The following is a 25,734-nucleotide window of genomic DNA, read 5'->3' on the forward strand; positions in this document are numbered from 1 at the left end:
TGGCAAATAGACTTTCAAATATTGTAATATTGTCTACAATCAATTTAAATGTAGTTTCTCTTTCTGTTTCTTGCTGATAGGGTTTTGTAGGTAACATAAAAATACTGATGATTTATATGAGGTTATTTCATACCTTGTAACTTTGTTGAAGTTGTTAATTATTTCAAATAGTTTTAGTTGATTCTCTAATTATACCTTCATATCATCTGCAAAGAATGCTGTTTCATTTCTCCAATTTAACTTTCATAACTGTGGAAATCAAATAAATGCCCATCCATTTCTCAATATAGGAAAACTAATAATTGAAACTGGTCAATATTAGGGAGAACATACAAAGAATTGGAGGTCATGTTGATAGCATCAGAGAAAATCTTATAATTCCTTAGTATTTCTCTTTAGAACCCTAAGAGAGATGTGCTAGCTCTCCTCAAGGAAAATGACCAGACCAGTAAGCAATGTTTTTAAGATAGACAGTGTCAACTGGAGTTAGGAAGACTTGTCTTCCTAAATTTAAATTTGGCCTTAAGCACCTTAGCTTTGTCCCAGTGAAATTCACTTAATCCTGTCTGCCTCTGTTTTCTTATCTACAAAATAGAGAAGAAAATGGTAAATCACTCCAGTGTATTTGCCAAGAAAACCCCCAGATAGAGTCATGAAGAGTTGGACATGACAAAAGTGGCTGCAAAAATGTAATTTTTTATGATATTATTTGTTTTTTGGTATCCATAGTACTATTGATAATTTTTTTGAAGAAAGATTTCATGATGTATAGGAATTTGTCTTCTGTATATATTGTAAATCTTTGGTATCTTTTTTTGTTCGTTTGTTTTTGATACTAAGCCATATTTTTCCAGTCTTTTTTTTTTCATTGTTCTTCCCTTTTTCATTGAAGTCATTGTGCTTATATATATGTTGTAATCAGACAGCCTTTTGGAATTCTTTGTGAAATTTCCCTCTATGAAGCCCTGTGGATGCCCCTGCTTACTGGTAACATTGTTTAGATTGTATTGATCTCCAGACCTTTGTTGACATGCCTAGATACTCATAATTATTCAAAAGAGGTCAGCCTAACATTCCACAAGGAAAAACAAGAGCACAGAACATTTATCCAGGCTTTGATATATATGTATAGCCTTATGGAAAATCCATAAAATTGGTCATTAGTTCTTGGATAGACACAGATAGACAATGAATTGGCCACAGAATTGGATGGAAGGGAGACTGTGTTGCTTTTGGGAAGTTAGAATTGCAATTAAAATCAAAACGGTCATTCATTCTAAGGATTAATGGAGAGTTGAATGGTGGACATATATAGGGATAACATGTTACTAGTAATGATTTGTGTACAATAATCTGTATAAAAGACATGATTAATGAACTGACTAACCTGAAAAGAGAGGTGATCTAATTACCTGACCAAATCAAAGAATATACATGATGTAGAAATTCTACAAAGTCCCATTTCACATAGGTGGATGGTTTGTCCCTTTGGAATATTTACAATATGAGCAACAAACATGTCCATAGGATTAGAGGGATGGGTGAGTTGCCAGAGAGTCCCCACATAGTATGCATATTAGATTCTTTGAAATATTGAAGTAATGCTCTTTTTCCATATTGCCTAGCACAACATCCTGCATTTAATAAATATTTGTTCAATTGGATTGAATTGTACAGAAACCTGGAATGTCTTTTCATTATAAGTTTGGGAATTATTCCATTTTTTTGGTATTTGTAACTCCAGGTCCTAGTACTGTGCCCTGCACATAGAAGGTATTTAATAAAAGCTTGTTGATTGATATACTTCCAAAACTTCTGGCCCTACCACCTACTTTTCCTAAAGAAAAAAAAAAGTGTTTTTAAAAGACCCACTTCTAAGGAGATAAGGTGATTATTTTTCCATTAAACAAAATGAAATCTAACTTTATAAGATCAAATGGCTAATTAATTATATCTAAATTCTCATACCATTGAATTGCCACTGTAGTTTCAGGAGCAGCAATTCTCAAGTCTAGTCAATTAAAAATTTTTTTTTTCTGCATTTTAAAAATACCAGCGAAACCTACATGAAAAATCTTACCAAGGAAAAAAAATAGCCTTTGAAATGAGATTATAAAGTGCCAGAGTGTGTGTAAATATGTAAGCACACACATATATACATATATAACTATCTATATCTATAACTTTGTGTGTGTGTGTTTATACACACAGATGTATATATACACTGTATATATGTATATATATATATACATATGTGTGTGTATATACACACACACACATATATATACATACATATGTATGTATGTATATATTCAAGTACATTAAACCTCCCAGTGCCATGGCACAAAATAACTGTAATGAAGTTTGTAGCAATAAAGCTGTAAGAAAGGAGCATAGCTGTAAATCGACCTAGTGGAAACTCTCTGTAGGTGACCTCTTCCTCCTCCCCCCCACCCCCCACCTAAGAGAGGGGAAGGACGATTTCATACTTGAGCCCTTGTCCTTGAAGGCGATTGAGTGAGCCGAGGGCAGGCGTCTCTCGAGTTTCCAATCACAATAGAGAAACCTTAGAGGCAGTGGAGGGTGCTGGGACCCCGCCTCCTCCTTTCTCCTTGTGACTAGGGCACCGCAGTAGAAAGACGTATCTGACTCTCTTCTCTATCTGGGAAAAATTTCATCACTGGCAATCAGCTATTCTTCAGGTCAGGTAAGTTTTGGTCCTGGAGATTTGTCCCTTTGCTTTCAGGAAGGCGAGAAGGAACTGGGAAAACTGCAGTGACTATTGTTATGGTTGTTGTAAGGGGAGTCGGGACAAGAAAGAAGGACCCTGGCAAGAAGGGTATCTTCCCTCTAATTCTAGCGAAGCTTGGCACATCTCGATAGCCAATAGAGTTTTCCTTCCTCCAGTTCTGGGGATGCTTTTCTGGAAAGAAGAGATGCAATTGGAGGAGAGAGGGGAAAGCTTTGTAGAATGTAGGGTGATGGATTTTTCCCTCCCGCACTGCAGCAGAAAGAGCCCGGACTCTGTCTCTTGCTGTGTGAAAAAGAAACCTGTTGCCTGTGGTTCTTTGCAGCCAGACCCTAAAGGCCTTTTGTGTCCCTGAAAGGTTCACTGAGTTCTCATCATCTTGGTGCCTGCTGGCAGAGACCCAGGGCACTGTGCCCGCGGAACAAGGGGGCTGAAAGGGGAGAAGTAAGGGGGTGGGGAAAATTTGCAGAGGCTGGGGGAGGAGATGAAGGAAAGACCGAGAAATAGGACAGAGGGCTAATCATTCCAAAACGGGCCTTTTACCAATTGGAGAGAGGATGGAGAGCAGTCTCTACTCGGGTTACCTATCGGGGATAAAAACTAGTGATGCGGTCCAGTAGTCAAGGGGACTGCAGAAACGTAGGACTGATCTGAAAGCCAATGCTTTACTACATCTAGGGAAGAGGGCAAAGCCCCTTACCCTGTGCATGTCAAGTAATCACTGTCCAGTTCTTTCCAGGCATTACTTGATGGATTTTGTTGATCTACCATCTTCAGATGCTGAGTCGAAATGGCCTAGTCTCTCTCCAGAGACCTTTTTCTGATGGGAGCTGTTGGCTGTTACTGTCTCAGCATCTTCCTCTGCCTTAGCTTCAGTGTACAGTGTGGTGCAGAGCAGAGCAGCACATGGGCTGTATGTGTGGGAGGCAAAAAGCATGCAGGCTACAATTAACAGGCCCCAAGAGTGGGAGGTGGGAGGTGTTTAAACTTGAGAAAAAGGATTTTTTTCTTTTTTTATCCATAAATGTTGTTCTGATGATGCACACATTTCTGCAACTGACTTACCATTAACCCTGAGCCCACAAAATCTAATAGTGAAAACAACAGGACCTGTAAAATGATTGATTATACATGCAATCTAATACTTTAGTTTACAGTTTACAATTATTTAAGGTTTACATGAACTTTACTAACAATGTAACATTTATTAAAAGGAAGTATGGGTACTTAAAAACTTATTAATATTATTGAATTTTTAAATCTAATGTTTGCAAGTTGATTTCATTTTTATAGCTCATGTTAGTGTGCATAGTGATTTCAATTGGTTTTCTTTTTTCATACAAGTCTCCTTATTTCTTTGCATTCTTTATATCAGTCCTTGCTGAGAGTACAACTATATATCTCATTAGTTTTGCAGATATCCCTACTATGCTATTTGTGAACAAATGGATTTTCATTTTCTGTACAAGGGAAGGAGGGGTTCAAGTGCAAGTAATGTGGATTTGGAAGTAAAAGTTTTGAACAAGTAAATATAAATGTATGCATACACACATATTTTAAAGAACTATGTACATGAGAAATCTCCCAAGACTAGGAGGTTTGGCAAATTAATCCCTGGAGGACTCTGAAAGGCCCTAGAGGGATGACAAGAGATAATAAGCATGTTTTCTGTAATAAAAGCAATGGTTCTTAGAACCTTCCTGGCTTGTTTTTATTACTACTTAACCTGTGTCTACTTACATTGTAAAAACGTGTTTGGGCAAATAATGTGAATATGTTTATGTAGGTCTAGGGGCATGTGAGAACTGGGGTTAAGAGACTGGAGTCCAGGTCATCATCCTGCTTGAATATATGTGTACCACTAATTCAGTGAGTTATACTTTAATTAATCCTTAAAGACAATATGTGAGTTCATCACAATTCCCCAAATAAATCTATAAGTAAGACAGAATCATTGGTTACTTTGAAGATCTGTGTTATTAAATGTCCAAGTTAGGATACTTTGCACTTAATGTTACTTTATTTCTATAGCCAAATTTAACAACAATAATAAAAATAAGTAGCAATTTATAGTGCTTTATGGTTTATAAATTGCTTTACAAATTTTATCACATTTTATCCTCAAAACAACTCTCTTATTCCCATTTTACAGATCAAAGTTAACTGATTTGTCACTTGCCACTTCACTAGCCACATAGCTAGGAAGAATCTATGCACTAGTTTTGAATTAAGATCTTTCTGACTCTAGGTCCAGTACTTGTCTCCCAGCACACACTTCTCCCCATCCCTAGTCCAATGGATATTTTAAAATAACAATAATCACTTAAGGAAGGAAACTAGAAAGGGATGTGACATTTTTTTTTCTTCTGCATTTACTCTAGAAGATGTTTTTTATCTGAACATTGTAATTACAGCCTTTGTTTTAGATAGCTGTGCCATCTCTTCCTCTGAAAAAAAAATCTATGAGGTTTTCTAAGAAAGTACAATGTTTATAATTGAAAAGGCAGCATCAGCATATTAACACCTCCACAAAGAATCATGAATTATATATTTTTGAGTTGGTAGGGAGCTTAGAGGTCATTTAAGTGAAGAAACATGTCTTCTTTTGATACTTATAGTGTGGAGGTGACCTTGAGATCTCAAAGGCTGCAGTGGAGGAATATAAAACTCAATATGTCATAGAATGCAGGAGGAGACTTCTGGTATATGTCCTATGCCTAATCACTGGCTTTTAGTCATATGGAGAACTAGTCTAACTAATACTGGAGAACCTTGATCATAACTCCTTAAATGATATAGTGATGTTTCTAAGTGCCTATGATGGAGGTATTGCTATCTGTTTAAGCTAAGGGAATAATCTCAGAGAGGAAATTATAGAAATTTTGGAATAATTCTATTCAACCCCAACTCTTGGGAAGTTAGGCTAGAAAAACAAATAAAAATTACTTTTAAGCACTCAAAACAACTGCTGTAAAATTCTTGTCCGTGACTACATATCTTCTAACATCTACTTTCATACTTAGCATATTTTTTTTAAATTTCAGGTACTTTTTAATTGTTATTTTAACCATTGTACATAAAGGAGAAATTCCATTGATGGTATAGTTTTTTGTGTTTGTTTTTCAATTTTTTCTATCCCACTCCCCTATTAGTATGTAATCAGATATAGATTATATATGTGTGATTATGTAAAACATTTCCATATGAGTCATTTTGTTCAAGAAGACTCAAATGAAAGAAAAAGAATGAAAGTGAAAAATAGCATACTTCAGCCTAAATTTAAACAATTTCACTGCTTTCTCTTGGAAGTGAATATTATGCTTCATCATCAGTTCTTTGGGATTGTCTTGGATCATTGTATTGTTGAGAATAGCTAAGTCATTCACAATTCTTCATCAAAAATGTACTGTAATATTCTCTTGATTTTTTCACTTTGCTATGTATCAGTTCATTTATCCTGGTTTTTCTGAGATCATATTGCTTTCCATTTCTTATTATGTTATATATAATTATATCCCATTACAATTATATACCACAGATTGTTTAGCCATTCCTCAATTGATGAGCATCCCTCCCAATTCTAATTTTTTTAGCCAACACAAAAAGAACTGCTACAAATATCTTTGTACAAGTATGTTTTTTTCCCCTTTTTTGGATGTCTTTGGGATATAGATCTAGCAGTGGGTATTGCTGGATCAAAGGGTGCACATAGTTTTATAGCTCTTTCCTATAGTTCTAAATTGCCCTCCAGAATGGTTAGATCAGTTTACAATTCTACTAACAGTTTAGCATATAATTTTTGAGGAATTTAGTTCCTTGGTCTTTCTGAGCACAGTATATTGGAAGGAACTAACTACATTAGAAGGGAAGTATCTTTATTTATTTTTGCTGAGGCCGTTGGGGTTAAGTGACTTACCCAAGGTCACACAGCTAGGACACATTAAGTGTCTGAGGTTAGATTTGAACTCAGGTCTTACTGACTTCAGGGCTAGTGTTCGATACACTGAGCCACCTAGCTGCCTCCATCCTTTCTCTAAGGTACTTGGCACCTATTGATTTTAGTGCTGATAGATGCAAAGAACCATACATTAAAAGACAGATAATCCCATATGACCCCCATAGGACATATACTCTATTATGTCATTTGCTATTTACCTATAAGGCAAATATATTCACTGAAGCAAATTAAAAAAGCAATTTTGTTTTGAAAATATACACCACCAAAGCAAGTCTATGTACATTTATTTATCCTGCTTAGAGCTATGGGAAAAAAGCCATAGTAAGTAAAAGATAGTCACTGCCTTCCAAAACCTCACAATCTTAAAAAAAAAAAAAAAAAAAGGAAAAAAGGACTGCACTCTGCCCCCAAACCTCATTCTCTAGTTTGACAAATCTGCCTTCCTGATAAAATGTTTTCTTGCAAAATAAAATGTATGATGTTAATATATTTTATGTTTAAATTACTTTCATTTCCCAATAAACTCTTCTCCCTCACAGAGAGCCATCCCTTATATCAAAGGATATTTGTTCAATAAAACTAACTACTGTAGAGAAGTCTGGCATTATATGTAGTGCCCCATATCCATAATCTCCTACCTCTGTCAATGAGTGGGGAATTTACCTTCTCATGTCTCTTTTTTGGGACATAGCTTGGTTATTATCATTTCATAACATTTGGTTCCCATTTTTTTTTCTTATTATTTGTTCCATTTACATTGTTGTAGTCATTTATAGATTTAAAAATGTCATCCAAAATTGCTGCCTCAAATTTGCCCTTTCCCTTTTAACGTTTGAGATAACTGTAGATAAATGACTGGAGTTAGAATTAGGAAGACCTGAATTCAGATCTTCACCAGTATTAATTAACTATGTGAGGACACTTGAAAAATCATTTAACTTCTTTCATTCTCTGTTTTTTCATCTTTGAAATGGATTTAATAGCTTTACAGTGTTATTGTGAGATTCAAATGAAGCAATATTAAAAAAAAAAAAAAGCTCCAGATCTTAAAGTTGTATCTAAATGCTAGCTATTTATTTAGAACATATTTTGGCAATGGATCATGTTTTCAGAGCAGTAACTGGATTTCTTTTAGAGGATGCTGTCCGCATTTGTACTAATATAGCAGTTAAAATCAACTGAGTTTAACAGCTAATTAGCAAGACTGGTTAAAATAGGAAAGTACCAGATGCCTAGTTTGAAGTCTCTCAAAGGAGTTCCTCCCCAGGTTGTCTCCTGTTAAGTATGTTTTGGGGTATTGGCTCCACACATATCATGTTAGTTGTTTTTTAAACTATAAATTCTTACTTGATCCTAGACTGCTTTTTTAGGTCTAATTTAAACTGTTTTGTTACTTGGATTTCATGGCTGAGTACATTATAAATTTCTTTTTAGTGTAGTAGAAATATTGGGGTGATGGAATAATGAATAGAGAACTAGCCCTGACATCAAGAAGATCTTAAGTTTCATATTTAATATATACTTTCAACCCAGGTAAAGAACTAGCCCTGACATCAAGAAGATCTTAAGTTTCATATTTAATATATACTTTCAACCCAGGTAAATGACTTATGTTCCCAGTGCCCTAAGCCAGAGATGTCAAATATGTGGTCTGTGGCTCCTTAGTGTAAACTAAACCAAATTAAAATGTAATTTAGAAATGCTTAATAAAATAAAAATACAATTAAAATAGATAATATTACATTTTAAAATTAAGTCAACTTATGGTCTTCATGTATGGATGAGTGGCTCGATTTCTTTTTGAAATTGAATATCACTGTTGTAGGTAATTCTTTTAAGTCTAGAATCAGCAGGCACTCGGTGACCAAGGGAATTTTTTTCCCTGGTTACTTCCTATACCAATAAAATTATGAATCTGGTCCAAAAGAAAGTGCAGATATCAAGAACCATCTCCAAAATTAAGGCCTTATTGTGAATGAAATTGAGCAAAATTTTGTAGTGATTTAAAAATGCAACAAAACAAGCAAATTGATAGCTATAAAAATGAGAATATTTCATGTTGGAAATGAAGGGGGAAATGAATAAGAGGAAAAGAATTAGAATAATGTTAGCCAAAATGAAATTATGTGTGATTACTTAGATTAAAATCTTCCATTAATCATATCATTTAGTCTTAAAAAAATCTTTAATTTTTTTATAATACCCTTTAAGCACACCAGATCTTATACTTTAGTTAGCAAATTGCCCCAGTAACTATATGAAGATAATCATTTCAGTTCATGTATATATTTGTACATAATGCTTTTTTCTTTTTTTTCTTGCAGAGCAAAATGGCTACTCTTAAAGAAAAACTGATTGCACCAGTTGCAGAAGAGGAGACAGCAACTCCAAACAATAAGATTACTGTTGTGGGTGTTGGACAAGTTGGTATGGCCTGTGCTATCAGCATACTTGGAAAGGTATATTTTCAGAATGACAATTATACTATAATTATCATAACTTAGACTAGTTACACATCTGTGTTCTTTTTAGAAGTGAATCATGTTATTAAAAGAAGATGATTCAAACATTTTTGATAATCTAAAAAAGAACTTAATATTCTCTACTTATTTGGGTTCAATTAATAATTGAAGTCATGAGTGATTATCAAGTTGACAAAAAGAACTTTGGAACTGGTAGAATACAAATAATTATTCCTCTTCTACTCTGTTTCCTGGTCCTATTAAGGGCTATGTTTTATCCAATCCCTATATTGCCTAGCAACTTCTAACTAGTCCCATGCTATAGACCAAGTCTTAAGTAACTTTCCTCTGGTTTAGATTTCATTTTGAAAGAATGTTTGGTACCCTATTCAATTCTTTTTTTCCTAATTTTCTTTCAAAGCTCTGTTTCAAAGCTAATGAATTCCTTAAATGTAGGGAGAGAAAAAAAGCTTTTTTTCTTCCACTGAATATAATGGATCATTGTACTAATTATGAATGATGCTTGTACAATGCCTTGGCCATGCACTTTTAGCATTTTCAGAGTTCAGGTGTTTTAAGTTTTCAATATTTTAATTAGTAGCAGAAATCTAAGAAATGGATCTTAAAAGCATATTATACACTTGGTTCTCATAATAATAAACAGCTCCCTAATAATTATAAATGTCTCCAAATTGAATAACTACTTTTTGTGATGATTCCCAATTAGTTGAAGTGTTTGGGGGGAAGCTGCTTGTTGAAGATGTTTAGTTCAGGATGATGACTAGATTAGGTAACATCTAAATACATAGATTGATTGGTTGGTTGATTGTTGTCCTTCATTCTTAGAGGACCAAAATGATGGCATCATCATCATTATTATTATTGTTAATCTTTACTGTTTCTTTCGTTTCTTTTTTTTTTATCATAGCTTTTTATTTACAAGTTATATGCATGGGTAATTTTACAGCATTGACAATTGCCAAACCTTTTGTTCCAATTTTTCCCCTCCTTTCCCCTATCCCCTTTCCCCAATGGCAGGTTGACCAATACATGTTAAATATGTTAAAGTATAAATTAAATACAATATAAGTATACATGTCCTAACAGTTATTTTACTATACAAAAAGAATCAGACTTTGAAATAGTGTACTATTAGCCTGTGAAGGAAATCAAAAATGCAAGCGGACAAAGGTAGAGGGATTGGGAATTCTATGTAATGGTTCATAGTCATCTCCCAGAGTTTTTTCGCTGAGTGTAGCTGTTTCAGTTCATTACTGTTCTATTGGATCTGATTTGGTTCATCTCAATGCTGGAGATGGCCATGTCCATCAGAATTGATCATCACATAGTATTGTTGTTGAAGTACATAATGATCTCCTGGTCCTGCTCATTTTACTCAGTATCAGTTCATGTAGCTCTCTTCAGGCCTTTCTGAGGCCTGCTGGTCACAAAATGGCATCATTATGTTAGAGACAAATTATGTTGTGTCTGTTTATGGCGAATCCAACAATGTGAATTTGTAATGCTCTACCAGAGTCTAGCACAAATGATTCATGTGAGCATTTGGAGTGGTGTATCTAAATTTGCACATCTTGCATTTCTTTTGAGCTATTTTTATTCTGCTTCACTGTTAAGTACAACACCTTCTTTGATGAGGGCACACCATATTGGGTGGTCCTGTGGACCAGTGTCTCCTATGTCACATCATCAATTCCAAAGTTCTTCAGAGAGATCTTGAAAGTGTCCTTGTATCACTTCTATTGACCACAATATGAGTGCTAGCCTTGTGTCAGTTTTCCATAAAATGGTCTTTTAGACAAATGTATGTTTGGCATTCAAATAATGTGGGCAGCTCATCAGAACTAGTAGAGTTTGAATGCTAGGCAGTTTAGTTTGAGAAAGGACCTTAGTGTCTGATACCTTATCCTGCCAGTTTATAGGAACTATAAGATATATAGGAACTATAAGTTTATAGGAACTATATGAAACTAAAAGGGATCTTAGCAGTCACTTGGTCCCTCATTACCACTACTCTTGATTCTGCTGATGAAGAGACTTATCAGAGATGATGAGTGCATTTACATTTTCTGGGAAAGATTCTTTTCCCACACCCTATCTCAAGCATACTCCTTTTGGATGCAAAACTTAAATGGCTTTCAATTGTTTTTTTCCGTATAAAGTAAGCTCTGAGAAAATGTTTCTTTGCAATATTTTGCTATTGCCCACTGAGAGTACATCTTGGTGTCTTTAAAAAAAGCCTTTTGGGTCTAGCTTTCTCGAGAATGGGGAGAGAAAGGTGGGCTATGCTATGGTGTCTCTTCACAGCAAGGCTATCTGACAAGGTCACACAGGTAGAGAGTGGCAGAACTGGGATTAGATTTAGGTCCTTTACCTCTAAATCTTGTGTTCTTTTCACCACATCATTCTGTCCTTGCTAATTTATAATGTCAGAGAAACTGAGGCAAGATAGAGATTGGAGAGTATTTAACATTTTATTTGAAAGGGAGATATTTACTGGGACCAAATGGATCCATAATTGGTCCCAGGGCTGAATGAGAGACCAATGAATATGGTCTCCAAGAATCCAGCAAACAATGTGAGTTCTCAATGACATATATACATGTGGCTCAGACACAGGGGGTACACTAGGCAAGGGCAGAGTCAGGGTGCTGAGAGCGGGAATGAGACTCTGACAGGGTGGGGTGAGCCACTGGAGATGGGGATGACATAATGGAGGGAGGCATCTTGATAAGACTATATCTGATATTGGGATGGGGAGAGGCATTCTGATATTCTAATATATAAGATCTTTTTTTTTTTATCAAATATTCTCATTAAGAGGGAGGGGTAGCTTTGCAGGATTGAGCAGAATAATTATAAACTAAGGCAGGACAATTAAGGAAACTTAGGACAATTTAGGGAAACAGAGTCAGGACAATAAAAGAACTGTGGCATAACAACTCTATGATATTGGGGGAAATCCAGGACTACAAAAAGCACCAGACTTCCTTTTATTTCTTTCTATTAGATAGAAATGATTAGGTATCTGAAATTTAGTGTAGCTGCAGAAAATTTTAAAAAAGCCATTCCCAAATCCTAGAAAATTTAAGGTTAGTTACACCTTAGTTTTCATTTCCCGTTTGAAAAAACAATTGCTCTAGGTAGACATCTATTTTCTCTCCTAGAATTTAGGTGTTTAAGATATAGAAAGAAGATAAAAGGACCTGAAATATTTTTTCTTCCCTATCCACTTTTGAAAATTTGGATTTTTCATGGCTCTGAGTCTAAGCTTTCCAGATACTGAAAAAAAGAATTCCATATTTTGACAAAGGAACATTTTATTTTTGGTTAGGGACTTAATTCTAAGTTTTCTCTTAAGTAAATGAAAATATTTGGTTTTCAAAAAAAAATGTAAATCAATAGGACTTAACAGATGCATATTATGTACCTATTATGTGTAAAGCATTGTGTTAAGTACTGGAGATCCCACAATAACAATAAATGCCTTATATTACAATTATATTTCTAAATATTATTCAAGAAAGGCCCTTTTTGTTTGTTTTAAGCAGCAGAGAGAGGTGATGAAATTTTAGGTTCTTAGAAATTGAAGGAACCTTAGAAATTTTCTGGTCCAGTCCCTCCTAAAGCATAAAGTTCCCCTTAAATATCCATAATAAAGGTCATATTGCCTTTGATGACAAGATATGTCAAATGATAGAGTAAATTCTCTCTTAATTCTTCCATTACTTTGTATGACTCTAAATTTCTGGTTTACAAAAAGAAGGTATTCTATGTAGTCTTTGGGCGGAATGGTTAAAATTATTTACTCTTTGAGAAGACTGAAAATAAAGTTGGTCATCTTCCTCTTGAAAACGATTTGACTTTGTTATTTAGAAATTTAGAAATCTCTGCTACACAGCTAGGGCTTATAGTTTTTAAGTTACATAATTCTTTTTAATTGAAGTGCAAGACACATATATATTTATTTATAATTGCATATATGTACATACAAATATTTATGCAAATACAAACACACAAAACATCTAGGTATATGAATTGATAGGTTGCAGAATTTAGGAGTAAAAGAATGATTTATTTAAACATCAAAAGATTTTAATATCTAATCACATTTTCTATTTATGTGACTGTAGGCTGTCTAGAATCTTTATTAATGCATCTATATCTAAATTCAGAGCTTCAGTGATGTTTTTAAAGTGTTGGATCTCTTCCTTCCTTAGTTGCTGAGTATGAATTTCTCAGCCAATTTTTTTTTCACACCCACTGAAATAGGAGAACAGGATCTAAGACCATGTGACATCCTCTTGTGCTTAAATGCATTCTTTTGCTCTTTTTATCTTAACCATCACACATGTGGTGCTACTAAAATAAGCTAACATTCATTACTGCTCAGTTTCTTGACACAATTCCATAGATATTATCAAATGATCTATTATTTTAGAGCTTTATTGTCCTTTTGTTTAACAAAATAAGTGAAGAATTTGCCTGGTTGGAGCTAGGGCTGCAATGCAGTACATATAGCATGTTCTAAGATAAATTTAAATGTTTTAATTTAAAGTGACATTTTAGAGGAATAAAACCATTTGTAAGGATTGAGGTTAAATTGACCAAATGATCCAGAAATAGAAAAAGAACAAATGTTGAAAATAGACCAAAATCATTGAAAAAAAGAAACAACCCAGTCTCTTTAACAATAGATCGCAGTGTGTTTTGTGCTATATCAGGTTGCCTTGAATCAAATTTATCTCTAAATAAAACATTTAGGGCATTTATCTGCCTTCTACATTCTGGTTCCACTCTATCTTTCCAGAACTGGAATTGCAACCCTAACTTTTATATATGTAGTAAAGAGTGCATTTTGCTTTTAGATCCTATAACTACTATATATTTCTATACTTAAATTGAATCATCCCACCAGTGAGGGTATTTCTTCTAATGATACCTATCTATATATGTCCATCTAAGATAAACCTTTCCATATTCTCAAATAAATTTTCCATGGGACGTCTGGAGACCTTCTTCTAAGCTCTTTTGAAATCATATGGCTATTAGGACATCTAAACATTTATCTCTTTCTTTTGTTTTGTGTTGGACATCCCTCCTAACGCCCCCACCCTTTTTTTGTTTTGTTTTGTTTTTTTGGTCTTTCATTTCTTTGAGATCATTCTTTATTCAGCTTTTTTCCGAGGAGGTTCCATTTACAATGTAGTACAACCTGTTCATATCCATCATTCTCAAAAGACCAGGTATTGGTTTTATAGACTGAAGCATTGGCTCTGCTCTTACATAACACTGGAATCTAAGGGAAAACTCTTTACCTTTCTGCATCTTAGCTTCTTGCTGAATTGGACTAGTCTCTTTGAAATTCTTTTTTTTTTTTTTTTTTGCTGAGGCAATTGGGGTTAAGTGACTTGCCCAGGGTCACACAGCTAGGATATGTTAAGTTTTTGAGACCAGATTTGAACTCAAGTCCTCCTGACTTCAGGGCTGATGCTCTATCCACTGCCCTATCTAGCTGTCCCTCTCTTTCGAATTCTTAAAAAATAATATAATATTATTTTATCAGGGCCTAATTTTCAGGTTGTAACAGTAATATAATCTATATCTTTTATTTTTCCTTATTAGTATTGTAGTATTTTAAAGGGAAAAGTGAATCTCAATTCTCAAAAGTGTATTCTACTGTATATAATTTAAACTTGAGTTTTTTAATCTGTGGAGTTTGCCAAATCAATAAAAATATTTTCTTATATTAATTGTTTAGAATTAAGAAGTTTCTTTTTAAACAAAGAAACACAGTAAAAAGTTTATTAATAGTATATAAGTATTTTAACATGAAAGTAGAAAATGGAATTAGGTAATAATAAGGGGAAATAGGACTGAATTTAAGCAGTTAATGTGGATTTAAATCCTGGTTTTGTTACTTAATATACCTGTATGACCTTAGGAAAGTCACTGTACTTCTGACTCTCAGTTGTTTCATCTGTAAAATTAAGGGATCAGGTTAAAAACATAAGGTTATGTCCAGTTCAGAATCCCTGATCCTCTGAGGTAAGCAAATTACCACATGGCCATTTATACTTCATCAAGTTATTTGACATTATTGTAAAGCTTCCCAAAACATAATTTTTCTAGGGCAAATGTTGGGTTTTCTTAATATTTTGTTATTCAAAAGTAAACCTTTTGTATTTATAGAGTCTTGCTGATGAACTTGCCCTTGTTGATGTTTTGGAAGATAAACTCAAAGGAGAAATGATGGATCTGCAACATGGGAGTTTATTTCTTCAGACTCCTAAAATTGTGGCTGACAAAGGTAGTTTCAGTTTTGTATTATTATATGTTAATATTGTAAATGAAATTTTCATAATAAAAAAAGAGTAAATGTTCTTTCCCATCTTTAAAAACCTTTATTATACCCTGGAAGTGCCTCAATTTAGTGAGATATTTCTCTTCCTTTTCCCTTGAAAAAAAGCTTTCTGTCCTCTTTGATTCCATTTCCTTTCCTCCCATTCAATTCCTCAACTTCTTGCCAATCTAATTTCCAACTTCATTATTCAACCAAAGCTGTTTTCTCCAAAGTTTAACAACAATCTCTTAAGTGCCTGATCATCTACTCTCAATCATAATCCTTTTTGACCAAGTTCTTCTGAATACCCTCTCCCGAATGAGTGTTCTTGATACTTCCCTCTCTCAGTTCACCTCCTATTTGTTTGAATGCTCCTTTCTTTGTTAGTTCATCATTTATATCAAAGCTTCTTAAATTGTGGCTTGCAACCCCATATGGGATCACATAGCTGAATATGGGGGATTATGAAATTATGATTTATCATCAACAAATGTGTGATTTGTCTTTTTATTTTATATGCTTTATGCCCAGTGTCATATAAACATTTCTTGGGTGAAAAGAGGTTGTGAGTAGAAAAAATTTAAGAAGCCCTGATTTATATTATGCTCTAACCTGTGAATTTCCCCTAACATTTTATCCTAGGCACTGTGTTATTCTCCCTTTGTGAACTTTCAATAATAATAGCTTCCATGTGTTAACTTTAATCTCTATGCAGGTGATTCACAGATCTATAAATATAGCCTATTTAGAAATATAAATATAGGAGCTTCAGTTCCACAACTCTTTCCCGTTGGATATTTCAAACTGGATGTCCTAGAGATATCTCAAACCCAATCTTTCCAAAACCAAACTCATTATTTTCTCTACAAATCATCCCCTTTTCCAAACCTCACTGTTTCTGTCAAAAAACAAGAATCCTTTTCACGTCTAATTCATCATAATAATTACTCTTGCCTTTTCACTCTCTCATTGCAAATGCCAGTTAACAAATCTTGACATTTCTAGTTCCATATCATCTCTCACAACCAAATCTTTCTCTACTCATACAGCTACTATCTTAATTCAGGTTTTCATTACTTCTTACCTAGATCCTAAGTAGTATCCCTGCTTCAAGTACCTCCCCACTTCAATCCATCTTCCATATTATTGCCTAAATGATTCTCCTTAAGTGCAAATCTGACTGTGTCCCCTATTCAGTCACCTCCAGAAACTTTCTATGCCTTTAGCATCAAATACAAATTCTTTGGTTTAGTTTTTAAAGCTATTTAATCATAATGCCTATATTCAATTTATCACTACATTCTTACCATCCCCTCCTTCCCTTCACTTTACAATCTAAAAAAAAATTGCCTTCTTTTTGTTACTCAAATATATGATATTCCATTACTTTTGCACATTATGCTATAATGTACTTCTTCCTTTCCCCTAATCTCATAGAATCCCCATTTTCTTTAAAGACACCCTACCTTGTATTTACTTCTTTGAATATGCTTGTATTTAGTTACTTTATATTTGTGTCATATATTTTATATATATGATCTCCCTTTGGACTATATATTCCTTTAGGGATAATTTCATATTTTCTATGTATATATCTATCTTTAAATGCAGAGCATAATGCTTACTACATAGTAGATTTTAATAATTACTTTTTGATTGGTTGTGATATTGAGACATAGAAAATAAGAATATAGATGGTCTGGAGGGAGAACCATAGTGCTCAATTATTTTAATATTTAATATTGTTAATAAAATGTACCTAATCAATTATAGTGATTTTCTTCAATATCTCACATAAAACTTTGTACCAACTGATTTTGTAGTGGCTATTTTTCCTATTTTCATTCTCATTTTTATATTCTGTGATTTGAAAAAAAAGTTTACTGTTGCTATTTCATTATCTCCTCACTCCCCACTACTAATCCTTTAATTTTATGATACTTTGCCCTTTTTCAAGGAAACCTATTAAAAATAGAATGTAGTTAAAATTTAGAATCTTTGACAGAGACAGAGCAATTCATCTGACTGGACAATAGTGTTTTCTTTTTTGCTAAAGATTAGTTTATGCAGTCCTGCCAAGAGTAAAAGTTTCCCTGCCCACAATTTAAGGATGGATTTGCCTTTCAAGAAAATCAGTTGAAATTAGTTGATATATAGATTTTCCCAAATATATAATATAACTCTTATCAAGTAATTCCTAGTTCCTCTTCTAAGTAAAAAGGTCTTTGCTTATGTCTTTTGATATTTAGCCATCACCCTATAATAAATATACTTTTGAAAAGGGCAATAAAATGTAAAATTAAACATTTTCCTGATTTAAAATGAATCAGATATATCTAAAGGGGAATACAAAGTTATTTCCATAGTAGATCTTCAAAACTCTATGAGAAATGAGAAATTATAGTATTTGAAAAATAAAATAAAATTTGAAATAGTTCTGAAGAAATAATATAATATATTGTTCACTCATTTGTAAAAATGTGATGTCAAACACTTCTAGCTCCAAAATCCTATACTTGTATTTAATTGACAAAGAAATATGATTTTTAATAAACAATTTCAAAATATTTTGAAATCTTCTCAATATTAGAGGAAATTTAGGTTGAATCATTCCCTTTTACCCTCTCAAATCAGGACTGCAGATGAGAGGCCCCAAAATAGAAGACTCCAGGAATGATAAATGATTAAGTAGAGTTTTTTGTGCATAGAGTGTAGAACTAGGAAAAGAAATGTAGAAGTTATTGATTTCAACTCTTTCATTTTATAAATGAGGAAATTATTGTGGCTCAGAGAAGGTAATTCTCTTGAATTACAGGAGTTTAAGAGCCTTTCATCTCTAATGTAAATAATAAAGTACCAACAAATGACTGAAATATTTCATTGAGTGATTGCCTAAAACTGGAAGTTATAACCTCATTTTACTCTGGTCAGATCACATCTCGTGTGCTGTGTTTAGTTTTAGTTTTTTGTTTATTTGTTTTGTTTTGTGGCTCATTTTAGGAAGGTTATTGACATGTTAGGGATTGTAGTGGGGAGCAAAACTACTATGGAAAAGGGCCTTGGGATTATGCCATATGAGAACCATCAGTTGAAGGAACTGAGGGTCCTTAGAAGGGAGAAGAAGAGGAGGTTTAGGGAGGAGGTGATAGCTCCATTTGTTTGGCCATTAAATGGAAAATTGCTTAGTCTTCTACTTGATCTAAAAGGGAAGAACTGATAACTAGGGGAAGAAACAACACACATTTGAGATCAATGTAAGAAAAACTTTTAACAGTTATTCAAAAGTGAAATGAGTTATCTCCTTGTAGAATAATAAAAAATTGACTGAATATGACTCTTCATTCTAGTATAACTGACACTGAAAGTAACTTCTGAAGAATTTTCTTGTTCTGAGCCTTTTTATTAAATCTTTTAAATGAAGATCTTCTATTCTTCCAATTATAGGCACACATTCAGGATTGATGTATTGGCCTATTTTCAAAAATTTAATGACAGGTAATTTTCAGAAACCAAAAAATATAAATCTCAAAGCCATTTTTCCTTGTTTTTGTTTTGTGAAGTTCGATAGTAAAACTCTATTACAGCGTACAGTTATTGGAAAAAGATAAATTTTCTTATGGTTCACTAATTCATTCATGAAACATTTATTGAGCACTTTCCTATGTGTCAGGTGCCAATAGTAATTTTGCAAATATAATCAGTTTAACCCTCAATCTTTTCACTTACAGATTACTCTGTCACTGCTGGTTCTAAGATTGTTGTAGTCACTGCAGGAGTCCGCCAACAAGAGGGAGAGAGTCGCCTCAATCTGGTACAGAGGAATGTGAATGTCTTCAAATTTATTATTCCTCAGATTGTAAAGTATAGCCCAGACTGCACCATAATTGTGGTTTCCAACCCAGGTAAATATAGCACCTTAGCTTCCTTAACCTTTGATTCACCAAGTTCTTAAAAACCAACTCTAAAACTTAGAAAAAAATTAAATCTATGTTAGTTATCCAATGTAATCTTCCCACCCTTTTGAAGTAGTGTAATATCAGTCATAAAGCAGTGAGTCTAAATGGGACAAATTCTTTTTTTTTCCTTCCAAACTTTTAATCTGTTATACTTTGCTTGTCTCTTACTATGAAACAAGTTATATTACATTACTTACACTATGGTTAATCTACAAAATTACATCTAAAGACTGCTAGGAGTAGAGATGCGTAAAAGTTTTCATCTATTAGCCCTGGTATGTTTATATTAACCATTCACATCTTTAAGTCTTAAAACAAATAAACCACATGTGTAATGGGATATATAAATGAATGGTGTCCCAGCTTTAGTTGTTAACAAGTCATTTTATTTATTCATCTTGCTCTTTTCTCTTGAGGAAAACCTGCAAATTTCTGAAAAGGTTTAAAGGAGGCTAATTTTTAAAACAATGACTTTTATTTTTTGTCTTTTAAATTTTAAAACATCAATATGTTCTTTTCTTTTTTTATACCATGCCTACATGTATTCATTTTTTTATCTTCTTTCAAACATATTAAAGTTTTCCCTTAAGCCTTGTCCTTCTCTCATATTATCTTCATACTGAGAAGGTTCACAAACACTCAACTGCATTTTAAAGAACCTACTGTATTGGGTAGCTAGGTGGCACAATGGATAGAGAACCAGCCCTGAAATCAGGAGGACCTGAGTTCAAATCTAGCTTCAGACACTTAGCATTTTCTACCTATGTGACTCTGGGCAAGTCACGTTACCCCAATTGCCGCAGCAAAAAAAAAAAAGAAAAGAAAAGAAAAAAAATCTACTGTATAAAGAGCATTCCACTGAACTTTGAAGGAGATCCAAAGATTACATAAAACCTAATGCTTGTTTCTGTGGTATTTAGAGTCTCTTTGGGGAATATGAAAATATACATGGGTTATATAGAGAAAAATCAGGGAAGAGTTGTGTTTCAATAGAGTTTCAAAGGATATTAATTCACTGAGTGAGAAGAACTTATGAACAATGGGAACAAAGGTGTTAAGGTAGAAAAGTGCAGGATACATTATTACCTTGTTAGCATTTTTCAGTTTTGGAGAGGACATGGATGTCCTAATGAACTAATCATGAATATAATTCTTGTTTTCTTATGACATTCTTTTATTCTCAGTGGATATCCTGACCTATGTCACCTGGAAACTGAGTGGCCTGCCAAAACACCGGGTGATTGGGAGTGGATGCAATCTGGATTCTGCCAGATTCCGCTATCTTATGTCTGAAAAACTTGGCATCCATCCGAGCAGCTGCCATGGCTGGATCTTGGGAGAACATGGGGACTCAAGTGGTATATATAAAAAAAAGATCTATTCATATTTAAGGACTGATAAATACTCTATATTTATTTCACAGAATATCTTTTAACTTACCTCATTCTCAACTGTAAGGAGGTGAAAGGGAACGTCAAGTATGAAACCTTAAGTGTCATGGTCTATATGAAGATAAAGAATAACATGAAATTTTCATTACTATATAAAGTGCTTAAAAGACATTTGTAATTCATTTGTTTAATGTGACTAAGTAATATTTTATTAATCATTCGATAAAAATAACTTTATTCTATTTTCCTTTCCTGCAGACTAATTATACCATGTGGATATATAATCTCATTCATCTACTCTAAAGTGTTTGAGCAACACTGCAAATATATATCTGTAAAATCAATGGAATAGTTACTTTGTTTAGAAATTTAATTAAAAGAGAATGTGGATAAAGTATAAAGGGGTTGAACTGAAAATATGTTATGTTATGATGGCATTTAAAAAAAATTTTTAAGAAGATAAAAGGTCATTCTAAATGTTTCAACATAGTTATTGTCCAAATCATCAAGTGTTTGTGGAACTAAATGGAGATTTAATTTGACAGATAAAATTTAAATTAAATTAAATTCTTTTTGTCATTCAAAAAATATTCATCTCATCTGTGTATCTGCCACAAAAGATTGAAGTGATCAATAATATAGTATGATGTTAGGATTAATTTAGCATAATTAATGAATACAGCATTAATGCTACTGATTAATAAGCAGATAGTTTTTTTCCTAAAATATGTGATCACTAATTTCAGTGAGAGGGATTATGTAAAACCTTCTTGAAATTATTACATGCTACCATTTATGCATTTTAATACCTTGTCTATATATCTTGTAAGGAAACTGAATTTAGAGAGCAAAAACCTTAATCTTAAAGACAGAGTTATCTTTATTTAACAACAGCAGTTTGAGTCTCCAAAAAAGGGCAGCAAAATATATTCATATATGTTTATGATATGCTGAGAAAGCAAGAGATATTCTGGATAAAGAGGCCATTTTTATGGCCTTCAGTAAGTGAGATCATCCTTGACACCCCTAATTATAACTCCATGAACTTTATAGTCATCTCAGAGTTTTTTATTCAGATCCAGGCTAGATAAAAGTATTAATGGGCTTTGAAGTAAATGATAATGATTTGGGCCTCATTCAAATGTTTCTGAAATCCAGAGGAGGCATATGAACAAAACAGAACATCTGCAACTTTTGTCATCTAAGCTTTGATTGAGAAGAGTATTCAAAGGTCTTAAGAATAAAAGTTTAGGCTAAGCTGGAGGTAGTTTTCCTGGTTTTCTTCATTAACTTTCCTAAAGTAATATGAAGAATTTCATGTTGTTGGAATATGAACTAAAAATTTCCTTAAATTTGGGACAATCCTTTCTTGAAAAATTTTGAGTATTAAAGGATAGTCATAAAGTTGTTTTGTTTGTTTGTTTTTAAAGATAAAATCAGCTTCTTCAGAATCTCTACTCTACTCTTAAGGTTACCGTCATGTCATTAGCTCTCAGCTTCAGTGCATAGCCATAACTCATCTTAAAGATAAAGTTGGAGTAATTAAAATAAGAAAGAAAGACTTTCTTTCTAAACTCTTCAAGTAGACAATATTTTTTGTTTTTTTTTTTTCATGCAGTGGCTGTATGGAGTGGAGTGAATGTGGCAGGTGTTTCCCTCCAAGAACTGAATCCAGAAATGGGAACTGACAATGACAGTGAGAACTGGAAGGAAGTCCATAAACTGGTGATTGAAAGGTCAGTGGATATAGTAGTTTATTTTGACTCCTCGATTTGCTGTCTATTACTTGCCCATTGGGTAGAATGACACATGATTATTTTGGTTATTTTTTCAACTAATCAGAGCCATAAGCATATAGATTAGAGAGCTTGGATAGATTATAAATTATCTATTTTTTATTAATCATTTGGGAAAAAGTTCAGTCTCACAAATAGTGGAAGAGATGCAAATTGAAACAATTCTGAGGTACTAATTTATACCCATAAAATGGACCTCTCTCACCACTCTATGTAGCCAATTAGGTAAGACTGGAAGCACTCGCAATACTTTTTTAATGAACCTGAAATACATATCCAAACAGTTATTTTGCTGTACAAAAAGAATCGGACTTTGAAATAGTGTACATTTAGCCTGTGAAGGAAATCAAAAATGCAGGCCAACAAAAATAAAGGGATTGGGAATTCAATGTAATGGTTCATAGTCATCTCCCAGAATTCTTTCACTGGGTGTAGCTGGTTCAGTTCATTACTGCTCCATTGGAACTGATTTGGTTCATCTCATTGTTGAAGATGGCCACATCCATCTGAATTGATCATCATATAGTATTGTTGTTGAAGTACATAATGATCTCCTGGTCCTGCTCATCTCACTCAGCATCAATTCATGAAAGTCTCTCTAGGCCTTTCTGAAATCATCCTGCTGGTCATTTCTTACAGAACAATAATATTCTATAATATATACCACCATTTATTCAGCCATTCTCCAATTGATGGGCATCCACTCAGTTTCCAGTTTCTGGCCACAAGTGCTGATTGTTAACTTTTCTGTCTGAGCATTTATAATTTGGAAATTAGCAAATGTTACAAATTAGGACTTGATTTTATTTATTATCTAGAGTTAACAAAAAGAGCAACATTAGAGTAAGGCTCTCATTTCCAAAAATTATGGAGATCAGGGATAATTTTGTAGTGACGTTTTAAAACAATTAAAATGGCACAATGGATAGTGATGGGCTTGGAATCAGGAAAACCTAAGTTTAAATCCCATCCCAGATGTTTACCAAATAAGTAACCCTGGAAAAGTTACTTAAGCACAATTTACTTCAGTTTCCTCTTCGATAAAATGGAGATAATAATAGCACCTATCTCCTAGAGTTGTTGTGAGGATCAAATGAGATAATAGTTGTAAATGCTTAATACAGTGCCTGGCACATAATAGGTACTATATAAATGTTTACTATGATGAAGATTCTGATGCTGCTGCTTGTATTTTTGCCATGGCTAAGTAATTCATATATTCTCAAAGTGAAGGTTATATTTTTTCCTAGAAGAGAAACTTAACCACTTCCTTTAAAATATAAGAAAGCCTTCACTGTTAAAAACAAAAAAGAAATTTTATTTGAACAGAGGAGATTTTTGACCTGTGTCAAGGAGATTAACAGATCAAAGAATGTTACATTGAGTAGAAAGGGAAAAAAAGAAATCATTGGATAGTTGGGTCTAAGTAACATAGAAGAGACTCTTTCCAAAGGAGTAGGACCTTGACCTTCTGGGAAGGAAATAACTGCTTTGTCTTCCAGTGAATGACGATATATATCTGCATGTCCTGTTAGATGATAATGTTCAGTATGTGTCAAAGAAAAAAGGGACAAGTAGCAATTATTGATAATTCCCTAATGAGGGATTCTGAGGCAGGGTATTTGTGAACTTTATAATAGATCTGCTGACTTTTTGGGCCTTGGATTGATGAGGTAACAAAATAACCTGAAATTTATAAAACTTAATAATCATTTTTCGGTTCTAATAATTCATATGGTTATGTGATACTGTTAGAAAGTATTACTAAATACTTTGAAGTCTGGATACTGAAGACATTGAGACATACATGCATGGTGTTTTCATTACCGCTCCTGATGGAAGGCAAAGACTAAAGAAAAAGAATTTAGAAGTGAACAGCAGATTATAATAATGATATATGAGTATAAGAAGTGTATTTCTGGATCTTTGCTTGGAATATTGAGCTTATGTTAAGGATGAAATGCAGCTAACAAAGGCTGGAACTTGCTGCGAATCTTGTAGATTCAATTAAAAGGACGTTTAAACAAAAGAAAAGGAATGAAAAATAAGGTTTTTGTATATTCAACAAAATCTAAGTAACAAAGAAAATGTATTTCAACATATCTAACATGTTTTTCAACATATTTAACAAGTATTGGACTACCTGCCAGCTAGGGAAGGGATTGGGGGGGAAGGAGGGAAAAATTTGGAACAAAAAGTTATGCAAAGATCAATGTTGGAAAAATTACCCATGCATATGCTTTATAAATAGCTTTAATAATAATAATAAAATGTATACAATATGGAGCAGCTAGGTGGCAGAGTGGATAGAGCACCAGGAGGACCTCAGTTCAAGTGTGGCCTTAGACACTTAAAATTGCCTAGCTGTGTGACCCTGGGCAAGTCACTTAACCCTAACTGCCTCAGCAAAAAAAAAAAAAAAAAAAAAAAAAAAAAAAAAGAATGTATACAGCATAGAAAGAAACAGTAGGAATATTCAGAAATTCATAGGATTAAAAAATGCAAGGAAGGATCTAGCAATAAAACTTATTACTTCAGGTTTCTATTTACAAATGCAAACAGGATGAATACTAAGCAAAGTATATATCCTAACAAGGAGGAAAAGTTGATCTCATGGAACTGACTTGTTGGGTTGGAACCTATAAATGGATTGTGCATTTGGAGAGGGATATGTTCAAAAGGAATTGGACAAGTAAAAGTCATAGTTAAGGTGATAGTAATAGCATTTTATATCAAGATAATATGTATCCTGGTAAGGAAATCCAGGAACCATATGGGGGTAGTGTGATAAGAAAAGTGTGTGGGTGACAATGAATAGAGGAAGAGAAAGAAACAAAGTTGGAAATTTAATACGAAACACACATATAAATAAAGAAGAAATAGATGAAGGCTATGTAAACCGATCTTAGGTCTAGTTCAGAGATAGATGGGAGACATTATGTGGATATTTAATGGAGCCTTCTCTGTCAGAAGTAGAACAACTAGTCATTTAATAATTTGCCTTGATAATTCTATTGTTAAAAAATTTAAAAATTCAATAAGGGAAACTTCTATCTTAAAT

General features: G+C 33.4%; 1 protein-coding gene across 2 annotated transcripts in view; it reads left to right on the forward strand.

Annotated features, from left to right (window-relative positions):
• Positions 1-2,591: 2,591 nt before the first annotated feature.
• The window catches only part of LDHB (lactate dehydrogenase B), a 29,873-nt gene continuing 6,730 nt past the window's right edge, over positions 2,592-25,734 (forward strand). Inside the window, exons 1-6 of one of the 2 annotated variants that reach the window (XM_052000646.1) lie at positions 2,592-2,707; positions 9,032-9,166; positions 15,380-15,497; positions 19,259-19,432; positions 20,671-20,844; positions 22,496-22,613. In XM_052000646.1, the coding sequence (XP_051856606.1) occupies positions 9,038-9,166; positions 15,380-15,497; positions 19,259-19,432; positions 20,671-20,844; positions 22,496-22,613 (713 nt within the window). In that variant the 5' untranslated portion in view covers positions 2,592-2,707; positions 9,032-9,037. The remainder of the gene's footprint in view (positions 2,708-9,031; positions 9,167-15,379; positions 15,498-19,258; positions 19,433-20,670; positions 20,845-22,495; positions 22,614-25,734) is intronic. The other variant, XM_052000647.1, reaches the window with a different exon arrangement.

The sequence above is a fragment of the Antechinus flavipes genome, chromosome 5 (assembly GCF_016432865.1).
Source record: "Antechinus flavipes isolate AdamAnt ecotype Samford, QLD, Australia chromosome 5, AdamAnt_v2, whole genome shotgun sequence".
Classification (NCBI taxonomy): domain Eukaryota; kingdom Metazoa; phylum Chordata; class Mammalia; order Dasyuromorphia; family Dasyuridae; genus Antechinus; species Antechinus flavipes.